The 19,940-nt window shown below is 36.5% G+C and overlaps 1 protein-coding gene across 1 annotated transcript in view; it reads left to right on the top strand.

The window, feature by feature from the left end:
- The first annotated feature begins 11,356 nt into the window (after positions 1 to 11,356).
- Positions 11,357 to 19,940, top strand: part of CGNL1 (cingulin-like 1) — a 39,931-nt gene continuing 31,347 nt past the window's right edge. The window contains exons 1-8 of the mRNA XM_009994418.1: positions 11,357 to 11,611; positions 11,645 to 12,937; positions 13,391 to 13,485; positions 14,462 to 14,566; positions 15,514 to 15,616; positions 17,308 to 17,456; positions 17,973 to 18,108; positions 19,528 to 19,740. Of these exons, the coding sequence (XP_009992720.1) occupies positions 11,357 to 11,611; positions 11,645 to 12,937; positions 13,391 to 13,485; positions 14,462 to 14,566; positions 15,514 to 15,616; positions 17,308 to 17,456; positions 17,973 to 18,108; positions 19,528 to 19,740 (2,349 nt within the window). The remainder of the gene's footprint in view (positions 11,612 to 11,644; positions 12,938 to 13,390; positions 13,486 to 14,461; positions 14,567 to 15,513; positions 15,617 to 17,307; positions 17,457 to 17,972; positions 18,109 to 19,527; positions 19,741 to 19,940) is intronic.

Raw genomic sequence — 19,940 nt, 5'->3', positions numbered from 1 at the left:
TAATCTTTTCAGTTCTGCTTGATTCTGGTTAAGACAGAGCAATGAGGAATAAAGAGGATTGGAGAAAAATTACTTTTAAAAAATTCAGGGAGATAGACTGAAAGATGCCCCAATTGTTACCACAACAGCCCCTTTCTGTGAGTGTCCCCAGGCATGGTAGGAGTAATTACCATTCACATAGCTACATAACTCTCAGCGGTCTGAGCTTAACAAGAGTTTACCTCCAGACATTTATAGAAGTTGGTAATTCTTTAGATTTATGTACATTACACGGACCATTGTAATGTAGCTAAAATGTCAATAAGGAGACTATATAAATACACTATGGAAAAAGAGACTTACTGGCTCAGCTGTCCCCGCTTATCTCTAAGAGCTGTTTAAGTTTGTTAGAATAGAAAATATATTATCTGTACCTAAACCCACTCAAAAATGGGTAGTGATTTGTGATCTCTTTAAATATAAAGCATAATACAGAACTTTTACATAGAGATGGAGGAAGGTTTTCAGTGATGTGAATCAAGCTCAGAATGTTTTAGAATCACAGAATGGTTAAGGTTGGAAGTGACCTTAAAGATAATCAGGTTCCAGCAGGGACATCTCATGCTTCACTGCTGTCTCTGGTGAAAAGCCCCTCCCCAGCTTTCCTGTAGCCCCTTCACGAACTGGAAGGCGCTATAAGGTCTCCTTGAAGCCTTCTCTTCTCCAGGCTGAATAGCCCCAACTCTCAGCCTGTTAGGTCTTGTTGAAACTGGTACTGGTTGGGGTATGCCTTCATACAGTCATTTGCACCCCATTAGCTGCTACATGCAGGGAGCAAATGTTCATCAGGAGAAGGCTTTATTTATAAGAACAATTGGTGTGTAATGTTACATTATAGTTTCACAAACACTTCAATCTTCATAAAGAAGCCGCCCTATGTCTCTCATTTCCCCCCTGGTAATTACACTGTTCCAGTGTGAAGGTGAGAAGAGTGGTAGCTTGTGGGAGCTGGTTAAGTCTGTGCTCAGTGTACAAGCAAGGTCCACACCAGTCAGCTTTGGGTGCATAGGCTTCATAAATCCTTTAAGTGACTGATCTAGTGGAGCAGTGCAGCAGTGCACTGTGAAGGTCCTTTCTTCTGTGGAGTTACCCAGTCTCTCTCTTCCCTACTCAGCTTTGTCTTTCAAACCGAGTGTGATGATACAGTGTTCTTGTCTCGTGGTGGCTGGGCTCAGGGCCTACAGTTCTGACTGCATATTTAAATTTCCAAATGCATGGTTGAGTTAGTTGAAAGAAACTAGATGGGCTTGAAGCCAAGAGTTTGAAGAATACAATGTAATTAAGACAAAGTTTAACAATAGAAAAATGGGAGCTTGAATGCACCTGAGCTGTGGGCTTATGTTTGCTGTGTAAATGTGACCCCTAAAGTCTATTTTACATGTAGTTTTCCTACTTAAATACTTGCATTTCCATAGAGATTAACCCTTTTCTGTGTGCCTTCATGTAGGTGAGACCTTGGTCTTTGCAAGCAGTTGTACCTTAATAGCTCATCCTTAATTTTATTTAGTAATAAGCTATACTTACATAATCAAGGTTATGCTGGTTGCATCTGTTGTATTGATTTCTGTAGACAAGATTATAACTTTTTTTGGGGTGGGAACACGGAGAATAAGGTCCAATTATGTGTCACATCTAAAGCCAAGGAATAATTTTTGAAGTAGGGGAACCTATTTATTTATTATTTTAAGAAAATACTCTAAACAGTTTTGTGTTCTTGAAGCACTGGCAAAACTTTTTAGCAGAGGTTGCCCTAACTCTGTTTCCATTTCTTTGAGAAGGGCTTTCTAAGAAACTGTTTTAACAAGCTTGTGATTTTTGCCTGAGCCTTTAAAAATATGAACAGGATACTCTTTTTAAACAATTATTATATAATTGGGATGTATTAAGATAACTTCCTTTGGAGCAAAAATACAAAGTTTCTAACACTGAGAATTGGAGGAAAATCTAGTGAACAACATAGAATCCTATGTGTAGTGAGTGTAATAGTATCAGATATTTGGATACAGATCAGCTATTGTATTTGAAATCACAAACTGCTTTTACAATCTGTAATTATCTTTCTTTGTGTCACTCAGCTGTTGTTTCTGTAAATACCTCAACAGATATGAATATTTAGAATTTTATAAACTAGAAGAGAGTATATACAATAAAATTTCCTCTTCATTGCTCCTTGGTGACTTTATTGACTTTTTTTTTTAGCATTCTCTTTTGCAAGTTTGTCATAAAAGTGAACAAAAATTGAATGGGTTCATATAATGTGTATTATAATTAACTCTGGGATAAATGTTTATAAGGTTCTGTTGTTTACTCGCTTTTTGTATTCAAAGTTTATAAATAGTGTCAGGATACTTGAAATGCAAGTAGATAACCCCAGCAGATTGGGGCAAAAAGAGCTTGTACAGGTCTGTATGAGCCTGTGTGGGAGATGAAACACTACAGTGGTATAATTACACTACTGCACATATTCATGTCTGCATAAAGCTTGTACCAATTTAACAATGAACAAATGTAGCTATCTTCCTCCTGTGATAACTAGTATCACAGGATATAGGATTTGGCACTAGTCAGGACAGATGACATGAATTCATTTCTATTTCAGATGCAGATTGATTTTGTTTTAGTACACTCTTCATGTGCTTTTTGTCTCTGATTCCCTTTTGCTTATGATTTGGGAGAATCTGGAAACTGGTTTTAAATACTGATACAAAATATACATTGTAGTGGTAATAGTTTAGAACATTACATCAGGGTTTTCTTAGTATTTTTATCATTAACAAAAATTAAGGCTTTAATTTCTACTCACTAAGCAAGGTTAGTAGGTCATGCCATATTTCCTTGGGGGATAAATTATGGAAAATTATTACTATATTAATTCATATATAGCTGCTTAAGAAAATGGGATATATATTATGTCCTTGTCTTCAGCCAAACTTCCACAATTTATGAGACCTGGGGATCTGCCAAAATGTCTTGTTTTTGACTTGCAGCCATTGAAGCAGATTTTCCTTTTGAAAAAAAATCCAAAAAAATAAACCAACAAAATGTGTTAGTTGTCATACAGCTCAAGCATTTGGCTGATCTGTCACATACTTTCATAGGACTAACAAGATGTTTTACATTTGAGACATCGAGGCTTCCTTGCACACATTTTTCAGCCAGAGGGAGTATGAACCAAGCTGTAAGCAAATGAACAGTATCTTTTGCTTTAACTACTGTTAATAGTTCTTTCAACTGACAGTCTGTATTAAATACAATTCTTTTCCTGTTCTCGGAAGAGTGGCTATTAATACTCTTTTTTATTGGCTGAGCATCTGAATAAGATTGTTTAATATTTGAGCAAAACAAATCTAAAACTCACCCACTTTGCTATGCTGCATTTCAGAAGAAATTGATAATCTGGGTAATCCATGTTAACCTAAGCATAGCTGTTTGCTTCTACTAACAGCTATGGAAGAAAAGTATTACTTGGAATTTTCATCCTGCAGGAAATTCTAACTTGTCATCCCTAGGCTGGCACCTGAAATCAGAACAGAGAATGATATTTTTCACAGAATGGAAGTGAAAGTAATTAATTCTGAAATGTTGAAATACGCTACTACAATGTATTACTGTGACAGCACACTTCCTTCTGTCCCCAGCTTTCCCTATAGATCAGTGTTCCTGGCCGGACTTCACTTTTCATTATGCACCTAAAGCCATATGATTACCATATTTAATGACAACTTGGTCAAAGCAAAAAAAAACAACCAAGCAAAATAACGTGTTTATGGAAGGTATAGACCTACATGGTGTGGAGGCTGGAATTACTTACTGCTTTCAAAGGAAGCCTTGAGTGACCCACTTTAGTATGGGTGTGTGGTCCTTTAGCATTTACTTCTTTACACAGGCACTATGCACACCTTGGTTTGGCAATGGGTATGGATTTCATTGCAAGAAACAATGCAATGTTGGGTGTGCAGTCCTGGGACGGAAATGGAATGCAGCAGGTCAAAACCTGGTCCTTCTCTCTTTGAATTGCACCAGTCAGCAATAGAGATGTATGCAGTGACTGCACAAGGTGGGACTGTATGTGGGGCAGTGGATGAGATCTAGTACTAAGTTCAGAAACAGCTTGTGTAGTTCGACTATATGTAGTGTTTTTGGAAGAATATAAATTGCTATCTTACTTTTTATGAAATATGTAAGATTCTGCCTGTAACAATAGTAGGTCAGCCCTGTCTTAAAGAGCTAACTTGAGTTGGCCTTGTGTCTGTGTGGTACCAAGTATAAGTTTTTGTGGCTCCCAGCAACTCCTGATTTTTTTTCAAGCATAGAATTTTTCACAGTTTCTTTCATTACAACAAGTAAAAAGAAGAGATAGGACATGAAACTTTCAGGCTGCTCTTAAAGTGAATGAATGTTTTAAAAACTGGTCTGTTTTCCAGTTCAGAATTTCCAGAAATTTTAGATAGGTCTTTGATGCTGACATCAGAAAAGCTGACCAATAATAAAATCTCTCTCAGGGTAATTTTTTCCCCCCACTTCTGCCTTCAGCCAGCCTGCATATACTGAATTATGACAATGTATATTGTAGAAAATACTCTGTGAAAGCCATTCAGAAGTTTTGAATTTAGACAGGGAGTGGCATTTGCAGAAAGAGACAAGAAAAATATGCTGTGGAAGGTTTTTTGTTCCGTAACTGTTATAATTCTCTTTCTAATAATTGTGAGGAGTGACTGCCAGATATGATATAAAATTACGTTTGTATATTAAAAAAATAGACTTAAAAGTAGGAAAAAAAATACTAAATGGGGATAAGGAATCTACTGGAAGGATGGAAAATGTATTATTTCAGATGTCTTTCTGTTGCTGGATACTGTCAGTTTGCCCATAAATGGGTCTCACTGTCCCTTTTTACAGTCCTATATCTAAAACTTTAAGATTTCTCTTTTCTTCCTTCTGCTCTTCTGTAAGCAGTAGATCAGGTAAAGTCAGCTTCTCCAGAGCTATCTTCCTTGTAGACTAAAAGGGTTAGCAACCCAGGCCTATATTCCTTTTGTATAAGTCTCAGATTGTAGGTAGGATTGACAGTGATAAACTTTCCCTTAATGCTTGCAAAGCATGTTTGTGAGATGGTCTTCCATCAAGTGTAAAAACATTACAGTTTTGGTCTTTCCATGAATTATCCTGTCTGCTTCCTTTTCTTCATCCTCACAGTATGCAAGTTTTCCTTCCCTTTCTCTCCTGAAGTTATTTCCTGTCCTTTTTCCATAGCACTGTCATTTATTATTGACCTAACACCCACTTTGTCTTCATGTGACATTGCTGATACTTTCTGAGCAGTCAGCTGCACAGAGTCCGTTATTTAGCTTGGAGAGCAAACTCAATGTTATGTAAAGTTAGAGGACAAATTTTATAGTTTCTTCCTGGAAATTTTGCTGTGCATGTGTTAAAAACGTGGAGTAAACATCCAGATGTTTCGGCCTTCTTTTTTAAAAAAGGCACTAGTTAAATAATATTGACACAGACATATTTTTTTTTTTGTAAGAAAATTTGGAAATAAATCCCATGGAACAAAATGTACTATGATAATTTAGCCTTTTAATAGCTTGAAATATTCAGAATTCTAGAAGTTCACTCTTCTGAAGAAAAGATAGCATGGTATGCCCTGATCTTGTTTTAATTAAAAACTTTCAGCAGGTTGAGTCTTAGGAGTCTCAGGATTGTGGTATTTGATACGAGGGAGTTGCTGTTTTTCAATCAAGGAAGCCAGGGAGGGGTCCTAGTGCAATAAGAAAAGTCAGATTCTTTTTACTCTTCCACATTCCTTCACTAGATATATGCAAAGGGAGCATACATGTAATATGTGGCAGTAGCTGTGAAGGATCTGTGCCTCTTTAAGGAGACCTTTTTAATAAGTTTGTCTTGTAGATTTGGCTAAAGAACTGAAATGGATGAGTGGACACAATTCTATGCTTTTGTGGTGCTGTAATGTTAAGGCTGTAGAGCCACTGAAGGGAACAACCATATCTGGCACAGGAGTATGTTTCTCAAAGGCACTTTTTTCTGCTCATATTGACAGGGACAGTAGCTGGGCTTCCAAATTACAGGAGTTTTCTTTTTTTGTAAGGTGTGTCTCACATAGCTCCTGCTGGCTAGCTTTAAAATAACTGTGAAAGGGAATGTTTTGGAAGGAGTTTTAAAAAATGCTTTTGACCTGTTAAACCTTCAGTATTCCTCTCCTGTGATTCTTTGTTAAATGTCATATCACCACTGAAGAACAAACTGCTACAGAAGAACATGCAGAGTATTGGATTTTTCAGATGTAAGAACCTCTTCTGACAAGTTCTCATTATAAACAAAAATGTAATATTTTCTATTTTTGGCATAAATAAGTTGTTCAGAAAAATTAAAACACTTCTGACTAATGATAAAATATGGGGCTTTCATACCCACTGTAGGCTAATATTTAAAAACTAGTGTTTTAACACCTTTATGAAAGCTTATTTTAAAAAGAAATCCCCAAACTGAAAGGCCTAAGTAGCTTTGAGTGTTCATTTTGTTTGTTTGCAGCAGTTTTAATATGTTTCTGTCTCTGAAGCTGGAGTTAAAACAAATTCAGTTTGGAATTTTGTGATGGCCAAAATAAGTGATCCCTGATCTGGTAGAAAACTGGTGTTTCTGGATCGGGAAAGCTGTGTGGCTGCATGGTTGCTGGCTCACAAAATGAGAGGGGAGGATTGTACAACCTGAGATAACAGCATGCTAGAGCTGTGTGGGATAGTGTGTTATGACCTACATTTTTTAAGTCAGTTGTTAACACTGAAGTGAAGTAAGCCTCTTTCAAACCAACGTACTCTGAACTTTCTAAAGAACTTGATCCTGCTGTAGCCTGTTGAAACTGGATGTGACCACCTAGGGATTACTCATGGTTTTCATGGGATTTCAGAGTGAGGAAAGGCCTATGTAGATACAAAGGCTCAGGCCTGCAGGCTCAGGCTGAGTCGATGGTAAGCTCATTAAGTGAGTTTTGTTCAGCTGGGGCATCCTGTTCTCTGGGACATACGGTGAACACATGCCAATAATATCTGTAAAACTGAATGTGTTACCTAGTAGAGTGAATTTGGTTTGTGTGTGTGTTTCCAGGATCTTTAATTCTATGTTGTTTTGGACTTGCTCCAGATGATGACTGGATTTACTGAACTTGCTGATCAGTAAATCCAGCTGTTTAAGATTGTTACATGATGCAACTGTAGAAAATCAGGCTATTTCTTTTCTGTGCTACTTTCAATTTTTCAGGTGAAACTTTGCTGCTCAATAAAAAATGTCTTGGTATGAACAGCAGATGAACTTACCAATCAGAAGATGTCAATGTATTTTCGTTGTTCTAAACTGAAGCTGAACTCTTAATCTCTGACAGATACTGATGCTTGTATGTCCTTACCTAATTTATCTGTTGGTTTAGCAAGTGGAATATTTTGCAAAAAGAAAATAATTTATTAAAGTAGTTATTTCTTATGCTCTGATTAATTTCTATATGCTTTTGTGATAATCTTTGCTTCACAATAGGAAATAAGAACTAAATTTAAAAAATAATAGAATGACAGTCTTCTACCTAATTAAGCATTTATTGCTTTGTTATCTGAAAACTTTGCTAAACTCAGAGGAGTTTAAAAACAAGACTTTGTTTTAGCAAGACTTTGTTATTTAAAATTAAAAGTATGAGTTTGGCAGAAAACATGGAATTAGAAGTTATAACATCCTCTATTGAATAAATAGAAAAGGTTTTATTTTTTGTAAATAACTACAAGGAAGCAACAAGCAGCCTTACAAACAGGGAGTCTCTCTTCATAAGCTTAAGGGTAAACAAACTGATCATAACTTTTGAGGGCTTCAGCAGACTTAAAGAAGATTAAAACTGGAGAGTTACAGCTGTCATTGCTCCCAGTTGTCAGCTCCTCCACTGTATCAGATGTCAGAATTTTGATGATGGAATAGTATGGAACACAAAGCTGATTGCATTTACCTGAGTATGTCAGTCCGCAGATTTTTTGGCTGAGGTGTATACTCAGCCATCAGTGCTCAGATATTCTCATTTTTGAGACAGTGACATCTGTCAGAGGAGTGGGCCAGACAGATGGAAGAGGAACAGCTTCGGTCCTCTCATCTTAATCTGTTGCTGTAAGCCTGCCAGTGCCTGAACTGACGACTATAAAGTGTGTGTGTAGAAATGTGAGTGTAACTAATTAACAATTAACATAATCAGAGGTTTTAGGTTTTAGTCAGAAAGGCTGTGCAGGAGGAAAACCAGCAATGCTTTTTTAAATTAAAAAATGTTTACAGTATTACAAACCAAATGGTTTTATGTATTGTTAAATAATTTTTTGATACTATGTAGTTCAGGGAGCATTATCCACTGTGCCTTCACATCCTATAAAATAGGATCTCTTAAGTAAAGCCTTCAAATAGTTGAATGGTAGGGCCAGTTGCCTTATTTTCTTGTAGATGTAATGGAGATTTATATAAATAGTTCTTCATGGTTCCAGAAAAATATAAGGTTTTATTTAAGAATTTGTTCATTTAGCACTGAGTTCTACAAGGTTTTATCCTGTGTTTGGTGAAATTATTTTTTTAGTATAATGCACATGAAGAAGACAAATGCGCTTATTTCTTCATAGTTTTAAGGACAAATTAAATATATTTATGGTTAATTTAGGATAGATTATTAACCTACATACTGTTTCCACTACACACTAGGGGTTTTGTTGTTTTGTGGTTGATTTTCAGGGTTTCTTTTTGTTTTGTTGTGGGGTTTCTGTGTTTTTGTATTTGTAATAGTTTTTGAAGCTTTGATGCTCTTGAAAGTACAGCATTTGCAGTCATCCTGAATTGGATGTATTGTAATTTTTTGCTTATCTGTTCTTTATGTTGGTTGATTTGTATCCTTATTTTTAAGTTTTAGGTTTATATTTATCGACCTCTCTTTTCTGTGTTTGTTAATTGTTACCACTGTTGGCGAATTCAGATGAACTTTGCTCATACATACAGCTTTAAAGTGTCATGTAAACTTTCATATACCAAGCAATTTGTCTAAACTTATTGGTGAAATTTCTAATCTTGCTAGAATTGCTGAGTGGAGAGCCTTTTTAAAGGTGTTCATGTATTCATCTACTATAGATGTGTGCTACCAATAATGTATAAATTGGTTTTTTTTCACTTACACAGTCTCATGCAAACGTGCCATGAGTGATTTTAACTTAGAGTATCAGCACACTGTATTCTGTAAACCAGATTTCTTTTTATGAAGATAGCATTATGAGTAATTCGTGTTTTTTTCTGAAAACACTGAGACACTTTAAACGCTTGCTCTTTATAAGACAGAAATTTGTCCCTTTATCATGGGCTATGTCTCTTTAGTAGTTTTCGGTTACAAAATCTTGCCTTGTAATGCTTTTTCCCTAGACAATCATGGAGCTTTGATTTAGAAATCTGAGAAACGGTTTCATACTTTTGATTTTGCTAAAACTTGAAATTATTTATTTCTTTACATGCATGTAATAGTAAGTTCAGATCAGTGCTGTCTAATATAACAGCAATATAAAAATGGAAAGAATGAAAGCTTCAAAATGCTTGCTTTATTTGAAAACAACATTTGAACTTTAAAAAATACTTTTTGTTACTTTGAGTAAACAAAGAGTGATTTTGAGACATTGATGAATGTAGCTGGACCCATGCAACAGTTTTAAGAACAGACTGCAGAGCCTGGTATCCTGCCTTTCCTACCTCCACCAACCTAGTGTGGTCAGATTCCCTTACAGTGTATAGTCTAAGTTACAGCTCTGTATGGTGGTATCTTTTTTTTTCCTTCTTTCCTTTCTTGGCCACTATCAGTGCAGCTCAGAAGCCTATTTCAGTGCCCTGGTCGAAAACATGTTGTATCAATGGAGATCCCTTAATTCGCTGTAGGTGATTAGAATCAGCTTCTGGTATTTTTACTTTGTTGATTTTGTCTCAGCTTATATATTTGAAATAGAGTATATATTGTGAGATGAGTATTCAGAAGAGCTACCTGGTTGTGTTTAGCTCTCCTAAGCTTTTGTTAAAATGTTAGTATGACCAGTACTATCTGCTGACTATAAAATTATCATTGATTTGTGAAGATTTACTGTTTTTCCATAAATACAGTGAAGATAACCAAAATAAAAGCTGCTTTCACTCAAAATTGTAGTAGAATTGCTTATATTTGAAGTAATTGAATCCCAAAGCAGCTAGCACTAACGCTCTGTAGGAATTCTTAACCATTATTATTTCTTAACATCTACAGTCATAAAATAACATTACATTGATCCAGAATCAGTCAGTCAAACATTTGGTTTTGTATCACAATGCATTTGCTTTGGGCTTTGTATAGCTTCTGTATTGATTATTCAACAAGGGGAAGTGTAGAGTTTTGCATTTGGGGAAGAACAACACAATGTCCCAGTACAGGTTGGGGGCTGACCTGTTGGAGAGTAGTGTAGGTGAAAGAGACCTGGGAGTCCTGGTAGACAGGAGGATGACCATGAGCCAGCAATGTGCCCTTGTGGCAAAGAAGGCCAATGGCATCCTGGGGTGCATTAGAAAGGGTGTGGTTAGTCAGTCAAGAGAGGTTCTCCTCCCCCTCTATTCTGCATTGGTGAGGCCTCATCTGGAGTATTGTGTCCAGTTCTGGGCCACTCAGTTCATGAAGGACAGGGAACTGCTTGAAAGAGTCCAGTGCAGAGCTACAAAGATGATGAAGGGAGTGGAACATCTCCCTTATGAGGAAAGGCTGAGGGAGCTGGGTCTCTTTAGCTTGGAGAAAAGGAGACTGAGGGGTGACCTCATCAATGTTTACAAATATGTAAGGGGTAATTGTGAGTGAGATGGAGTTAGGCTTTTCTCAGTGATGACCAGTGATAAGACAAGGGTTAATGGGTGTAAATTGGAGCATAGGAGGTTCAAGGTAAATATCTGAAAAAATTTTTTTACTGTAAGAGTGACAGAGCCCTGGAACAGGCTGCCAGGGAGGTTGTGGAGTCTCCTTCACTGGAGACATTCAAAACCCACCTGGATGCGTTCCTGTGTGATGTACTCTAGGTGACCCTGCTCTGGCAGGGGGGGTTGGACTAGATGTTCTTTTGAGGTCCCTTCCAACCCCTAAGATTCTATGATTCTGTGATTGATTTCTATGCATATTACTGTTAGTCTTCAAAGCCACACTGAATGGTGGAATAAATTAATGAAATAATCTAAAGTATTTAAAACAATGACATTTTTGTAATTTTTTCTTCTATTCAGCTATAATCGTCTCATAATCATGGACCCATATTTTGCTGCTTTTAAGCACGTTCAGCAAGACTATGAAGTCACACTTGAACTTGCAAGTGAGGAGACACAGAAAACTAGAAATGCACAAAATTCTAGGACGGGGTCTTACGGTGTCAGTATTAGAGTCCAAGGAATCGATGGACATCCTTACATAGTACTAAACAATACAGAAGGATGTTTGTCAGAAAATCCTCCTCCTTCTGGAAACGAATACCAGATCATTTCTCAGACTGTAAGCAAACCAGCCACAGACTCCAATATTGCTTTTAATTTGGAGGACAAAAACAGTGAACACACAAATTTTCTTGGAACACAGCATATGCAACCCTGTATGCTTGAAAGCCTTAAGATAACCACTATGGATGAAAAGGAAAAAGGATTGTCAGATTTTAAAGATGTAACAGTGAAATCCTCTAATTTGTTGAATTTTCAAAAACATCCGGAACTTTTACAGCCTTATGATCCTGAAAAAAATAACTTGAACTTGGACAATTACCAGTCTTCTGTGTGCAGTAAATCTAAATCTTTTGCAGATGAAAAAACTGAAGCAAAGCCTTGGATTTCCTCATCTAAATTAATGTCCCTACAGAAAACAAATACATATGTTGCAGAGCCAGCCAAAGGAAATTCAAAGAAGATACAGGTGAACAGGTCAGTAGAAGACAAAAGTAAGCAGTTGGTGGATTGTCCCAGTAACACAATCAGCCCCAACAAAGTGAGTGTTTCAGAATCATTTTCATCTGCAGGAGGATCCCCGTGTGTTAGTCCCACTGCTTATCCAGAGACAAGAAAACCTAGACCAGATGTTCTTCCCTTCCGCAGGCAAGATTCAGCTGGGCCAATATTGGATGACTCACGAAGATCATCATCTTCATCAGCTACTCCCACTTCTGCAAATTCCTTATACAGATTTTTACTTGATGACCAAGAGTATGCCATCTATGCAGACAATGTTAACCGTCATGAAAACAGAAGATACATCCCATTTTTGCCGGGAACTGGTCGTGATATTGACACTGGTTCACTTCCAGGAGTAGATCAGCTAATTGAAAAGTTTGATAAGAAAGTTGATCCTCACAGAAGAGGTAGGTCAGGAAAAAGGAATAGAATTCATCCAGATGATCGTAAAAGATCAAGAAGTGTTGATAGTGCTTTGTCATTAGGACCTGATGTAAGTACAGATTATTTAGGTGAATTCAGTAAAAGCTTGGGTAAGTCAACTGAGCACTTGCTGAGACCATCGAAGGTTTGCCTTCACAAGCAGTTATCCAGAGATCAGAAGTCACCTTCCAAAGATATGAAGATTTCTGCTCGAAGTATTGGAAAACTGCAAATGCCTGATAAAGACACTCAGAACAGCAATTTCAGTTCTTTGCAATACCATAAACAAAATGGAGCTGATACAGAGAACATGGTGTTTAGGTCTTTAACGCTGCCAGGACAGAATAAGAGAGAGGAAGTTAGAACAGTAACTTCTACTTTGCTGTTGCCAAACCGAATGACAGTTCCACCCGATTCAGGAGCCAAGAAGATTTCTGTAAAAACGTTTTCATCCGTCCCTAACATACAGGTAATTTTGAATTTACTCTAAGTTGTTTCTTGCACTCCAACATAATAAAGCTGTCATATTGTTAAATACATATTTTTCTGCTTTTCATTAGAACAAACTCCCATCACACAATACTCCCAGATGGGAAAGCAGAATTGTTCTGGAGAAATGTAAAAACAAAAATTTTTGCAGTAGTTATTGTAAATGATTTTATGGTGATTCTTAAGCAGAAAGGCATGAAAGTAGAATGCTGAAATATATCTAGCTTCATGCAAAGTGATGTTTTCCTTCTGTTGGTGTGGAGTTCAATTTCTTTTTGTAGTAAGTCAAAACTCCAGTGGATCTTTGTGAACTTTAGGTCCACAATACACAAATGTTTTCTTAATAGAATTGAATGGAGAACTTCAATTGTACAGGTTGTATTTACAAGCCTCATAGGATTATATATTTTGACATTTTATCTTGTCCTTTTAGGCAACTCCTGATCTGTTAAGAGGCCAGCAAGATCTTGCACAGCAAACAAATGAAGAGACTGCTAAACAAATACTTTACAATTACCTTAAGGAAGGGTTAGTAAACATAGTTAACTTTTGGAGAGGAGACTGTATTTTCTCAGTGTTTACTTCCATTACATTTAAAATGTGAAGTTGTAAAATCAAAGCTATAATTAAATGAAATGCTTGTATCTCAGCTGTGTCCTTGAAGGCATTACAGGATCTCAAAACACCCATGGAATCAGGTCTTATAGAGGACATTTTACAGGATTTGGTTAAATGTATTTGAAATTTGTGAATCAGAATATGTTTTGTCTTTTAAATACTTCTAGAGAGTTACACATCATATGATGTGGAGAATGAAGTGTTAAAATAATTACCTCATGGGAGTTTAAGCTTGTGAATTTTTAAACAACAACAAAAAAGGTTTATTTCTTAACGTTTGACAGAAGCTCTCTATGCATGTAATTCTTTGTCCACCTGTAACTTTCCTACTTGGTGTTTTCTAAGGATAGCTTATTGTAAGATGAAGGAAGGATAAATTAATTTAAAAATGTATGGTGCACTTAAATTTCTTTGCATTCCTGATGTAGGAGGTTCTGGGAGTTATTGAAGTGTTTTTTTATGTTGCAGTAGTCAGGACTTGAAAAACCTAGTACTAATTCCTTCTAGTTTCAATATATTTGAATAATATACATACTAACACCTGTCTTTCCACAGCTATAGTCTTGTGGAAGAGAGATGCAATTAAAGAGTTTGGTGCTGGGGTTTTTTTTGTTTGTTTGTTTGTTTGTTTTTGGTTTTTTGGGTTTTTTTCTTTGTTTATATGTTTTTTGATTGGTTTTAAACATTTGAAATATAAATTTTTATCAGCCTCTCTTTTGAGGGTTTAATGAAATAGTAGTTAAGATAATTTCTGACGTGTTCCTATTAAATTTATTTTTTTTCTATAGTGGTGATTTTCAATAGTCTGGACACTGAATTTGTTTTGATGGTAACAAAATAGTACCTTTGATCATGATGTTGCTTATTTGTACTGTCTGTATTTTAGAAGTGCTGAAAATGATGATGCAACAAAGAGGAAAGTCAACTTAGTTTTTGAGAAAATTCAGACTTTAAAGTCAAGAGCTGCAGGAAAGACGCAGGTAAACAATTTTTAAAGTTGTTTTGGCTTGTTTCATAATAATACAATGTTGAAACAAGGCTTTAAAATTTTGAATCACTTCAGTGACTTCAATTTAGACTGTTCTTGTAGTACTCTGTAGTACAGCTTAATTATAATAATGCACTGAGATGACTTATGGGAAATCTGTTTGTTAAAAAATAAAAAATAATGTAGAGGAGCCATGAGAGCTGCATTTTAGGAAAGAGATACAAACAATGTGAATGTCAAAAGGTTGTTAAATTGAGAAAACAGCAAACATAGTTAGTTTAAAAAAATGGTGGAGCATCTTGTCTTTATGGTGATGTAAATAGATACCTAAGTGGAGAGAGTATTTTGAATTGTAGTTTAGAAAAGCAGTTATCTATATGATACTGTTTAAAAGCCATATTACAATAGCAGCATTTGACAGTCTATCTACTGAAAAGTCTGTGCTTCCTGATATGTGCTGCACTACTCATTTAGTTCTAAAGAAGGATGTGGAAATGCCCAGTTGTTGCAGTGATAATAATAATTAGTCAAAATTAAAATATAAAACACATCTTAAGAAATGACCAGCAAATGTTTCAAAATCTGTCTTGACATATGAATATGAATCCCTTTGTTCATTTTGTGTAATTGGTGACATGTGAGTCAAATTTGGCCCAAGTACTCATGATTTAGTTCATATATTGCCTAATTTGAATTTTTCTTGGGGTTTGTATATTTTCTGTATTATTGGCAATGTGCCTAGAGCAATTACCAAGAATTTTTATGAAAATCTAATCATGATTCCTTTGAAAATATTATCTTGGCTTGACCCATATGAAAAGTCCCTGGTGAGCTCAGACAGTTGATGTTACACTTTATTAGCCTTGTTCGCAGCTTTACTTTAGACTTTGGAAAACAATTGTCAAAGAACATTTTGGCTTTGTTGGAATAAGCATCTCTGTTTAATTATAGGTTTCTGATTCTTCAGCTGAAGTAAAAGCTTTGGTGGAACAAAAAGCAGAACTTGAAAGGAAAGTGGAAGAATTGGAGAAAAAACTGGATCTAGAAATGAGGGTATGGCACTTTGTTGTTATGCAACTTTTGACTATTTCAAATATACTTTTCTAAGTGACAGCTGATCAACCAGCTGAGTCTTTTTAACTTCATATTCTTTTTAACCCAGATATATCTGTGCTTTTACAGAATACTCCTTGTTTTGAGTGTAGTTGCTTATAGGATAGTTATGCTATTTAAGAAATCTTTCTTAATATCTGAGTAGGAGTTTGAAGTTGCGAATAAAAATATTGCACATGTACTCATATAATTTCTCTTGGTGTGTGCAGAGGTAAATGTTAGTCTTTTGACTGTGACGAGATAGATATGGAGTGAAAGACAAACTGTATTACTCACGTAGATGCTGTTTGTTACTTACAGCATTATTTTTGCAGTGCTGAATTCAAAGTAATTACAGTCATGCTCTGAAGACAGGAGAACAAGTTGACTTCTTTTGGTTTGTGTTTTGAGCCTGTGAGCAGAATCAATATAATACTGAGGAGACTTCTCACATTTCTAATAAAAATTGGAACTCACATTTCTAATAAAAATTGGAAAATAGTGCTTTTTTTGCCAAATGGTGCCAGGTGACGAGTGGTATCCCCCAGGGGTCAGTACTGGGACCAGTGCTGTTTAACATCTTTGTTGAAGATATGGACAGTGGGATTGACTGTATCCTCAGCAGGTTTGCTGATGATACCTTACAGGGAAGGGACACCATCCAGAGGGACCTTGACAGGGTGGAGAGGTGGACTAATGCCACCCTCGTGAAGATCAACAAGGCCAAGTGCAAGGTCCTGCATCTGGGTTGGCACAACTCCAGGCACAAATACAGGCTGGAGGGAGAATGGCTGGAGAGCAGTCCTGAGGAGAAGGACTTGGGGGTGGTAGTTGATGAGAAGCTCGACATGAGCTGCCAGTGTATGCTGGAGCCCAGAGAGCAACTGCATCCTGGGCTGCATCAAAAGAAGTGTGGCCAGCAGGGCCAGGGAGGGGATTCTGTCCCTCTACTTGGCTCTGGTGAGACCCCACCTGGAATAATGTGTACAGTTCTGGGGCCCTCAGCACAAGAAAGATATGGACCTGTTGGAGAGGGTCCAGAGAAGGGCCACCAAGACGATCAAAGGCCTGGAGCACCTCTGCTGTGGCAGAGGCAGGCTGAGAGAGTTGGGCTGTTCAGCCTACAGAAGAGAAGGCTCTGGGGAGACCTTATAGCACCTTCCAGTACTTGAACGGGGCCTACAGGAAAGCTGGGGAGGGGCTTTTCATCAGAGAAGACAGTGATAGGACAAGGGGTAATGGTTTTAAACTGGGAGAGGGGAGATTTAGGTTAGATATTAGGAGGAAATTCTTCACTATAAAGGTGGTGAGGAACTGGAATGGGTTGCCCAGGGAGGTTGTTGATGCCCCATCCCTGGAGTTTTTTAAGGCCAGGTTGGATGAGGTTTTGTGCAACCTGGTATAGTGGTAGGGTTCCCTGCTCATGGCAGGGGGGTTGGAACTTGATCTTCGAGGTCCCTTCCAACCTTAATGATTTTATGATTCTATGTGTTTAAATAAACATTCCAAGCTTTTAGTATTAATAAATGAATAGGCACTTCTACAAGTGAAAAATATCAGTGTCTTGAAAACACTTATTTGATAGAGTAATGTAGAGCTTTTAACTTATGTATGTTTAGTCTTTTATCTTGCTTTTGCTGTACAAAATTCAGAATCAGCAAAATTCCAAAGAAGAGAGAGATGCTACACGAGCAAGCCTGAAAGATCTTCAGTTGCAACTTGATGAAAGTATATGTGAAAGAGAAGCCTTAAAAAAGCAGCTGGAAGAAAATGAGAAGGAACTCAGGGAAAACCTGGAGGAGTAAGTTAATTCTAGAAAAGTTATTCATTGGAATTTGGACCTTTTCTTAAACCTTAAAGGCTAAAAGTACCTGTGTCTTCAGAATATGTTCATGGAATCAGGCAAAGTGGCATTTGTTATTGTAAGAAATTTTCTACCATTGAAAAGAGGCATGTTTTCAGAATATCTGGAAAGAAGAGAAAGATTGCTGAATTTAGTCTTCCTCTTAGTGTGATCTGCTTTTAATATTTCATGTTAGTAATATAGAGTTCAAGTCTTTAAAATATAGAAGCACTTGAACATATTAGTCAATAATACAATATCAGGTGTAAAATGAAGTAAAACTTTCCACTTAGGTATCTGCTTAAAAGAGTTCTCATTTTTATCCCTCTTAACATTTCATTTTTTCTGCCTCATTCTATTACATTCCCTTGTGGGAAACATGGGAATAAATATTTCTTTCTTTTTAGTACTTGAAAGAGCAAACTAGTATTTCTACAAAGTAAAAAATCCTGTCTTATTTTTTTCCCCTATGAGGCTTTTTCAAGTCAAGATGGAGCAGGAACAACACCAGACTGAGATCAGAGATCTTCAAGACCAGCTCTCTGAGATGCATGATGAACTGGATCATGCAAAACATATTGATGAAGGGGAGAAAGAGGTTCTGATTGAGGTTAGTTATAAAGTACAGAAAAAGGATGAAAAAAATCAGAATTTCATAAAAAGTAGGAACTAGGATGCATGTAAAAGAAATGCATACCTTAGCTTTTCCTATTCAATGAATTCAAAACAATATACCATTATTAGATGACCTAAAGAAGCATGTTATAATAACTACTATAACACTAAAAGAAATACAAAGTAGAAATGCCATTGTTTTGTAGAACAGGAGAACAAATAGCATAATGGTCGATGGACAGCTGAGTTACACACTATTACCAGTTAGTCAGTTTTAACAATTAGATAGTTTTTTATCTCTTAAATTACTGTCTTAAATCTCAGGCACTGCAGTTGAAAGTCATACATAAGTAGGGGAATATCTGGAATGATGGTGGTAATACTGAAAAATGTTATCTATGAAGAAGGATTTTTAATTTGAATTGGAGGAGCGAGGGAAGAGTCGATAATGTTGCTATAAAGGAGATTGTGATAATTTTTTCTGTGTTCTGTGGGGATAGGGTAAGAAGTGAGACCCTAAACTGGAGGCATTTAAAGTAAGTGTTGGAAAACATTTTCTATCAATATGGATAATTAAACAGTGAAACCTGACTATGTGAGATAGTAGTAGAATCCCTTTCACTGTAGGCTTTTAAGAACAGAATAGATGATGTGTGTCAGGAATGGTTTAAATGTACTAATCCTGCTTCAGTGCAGGGAAAGTTTACATTCTGTTTGAAAGTGCAGTTATTCACAGCTTGGTAAATACTGAATTAGATAATTCTTGAAGCTTTAAATTTTTTATTGTTGCTGTTAATTTAACCTGTGTTTGTATACATGCATGTGTGTATTCATTCTTCAAATTCACTGACTATCCACTTCCTTCCCAGCAATTTGGAGAGAGGAAGTGACTTCTAGGGTGAATGTGATGGCAGTAGGAAGGGTGTAAAGACATGGACTCAGTTGGGAAGCACTTGTTTTGTCTTCAGCACTTGCAGAAGCAACTTACTTTATTCTTTCCAGGAGAAAAGACAACAAGGAGTTATCCTTAGTTTCACTTCTCTTGCTGTGTGGGGGAAAAAAAGGTTTTTCTTGTTCTTATCTGCCTCTTTGCTACAGAAGGTAGAACTGAGGGAGTTATTAAATTCCAACTTCAGTTTGATTCTTTCATTATTTACAGATAGCGTAACATACACCGTCAAAATATTTGCATAGTTTTGCGGCATCAAGTATAAAAAAAATCAGCTATATGTTATGCTTTTAGTAATCTTAGGGGTTAGGAAATTTTTTGCTTATAAAAGCTGCAAAGAATACATCAGTCATACAAAACAAAGTTGGCCTTGGGGAGCTTATGTTTATGTGCTTTCCTTCACTGAAACAAACAGAACATCTGTTAGAGCTTTTGTCATGCAGTTGTGTTTATTTTGTTCTTTAGGAGCTGATGCAAATGAAGCAGGATCTGCAAGAAGTGTTAATAGCAAAAGATCAACAAGAAGAGATTTTGAGGAAAAGAGAGAGAGAGCTTACAGCTTTAAAAGGAGCACTAAAAGAAGAAGTGTCTAGCCATGACATGGAGATGGATAAACTTAAAGAGCAACACTGTAAAGAATTGCTCAGTCTACAACAGAGCCTGGAGAAAGCAACAGAGGTGAAATAAATGATTACAGTTAATCTCTACTGGGAAAAATGCCTCTCATTGATGTCGTATACTGGATGCTTTCAGATACTACTAGATTCTTAGCAAAATAAATAGGTAAAGATTTGGGCCAGGAGATTCTTAGCTGCTGAGAGTAAGTTTTATTTAATGCATTTATATAATGTTTTGATTGTCACAGCTGAAGCTATGGC

Source organism: Chaetura pelagica, unplaced genomic scaffold (genome assembly GCF_000747805.2).
Source record: "Chaetura pelagica isolate M959 unplaced genomic scaffold, ChaPel_1.0 scaffold222, whole genome shotgun sequence".
Lineage (NCBI taxonomy): Eukaryota > Metazoa > Chordata > Aves > Apodiformes > Apodidae > Chaetura > Chaetura pelagica.
The sequence above is the reverse complement of the archived record's forward strand: the minus strand, read 5'-3'. Positions and strand labels throughout refer to the sequence as shown.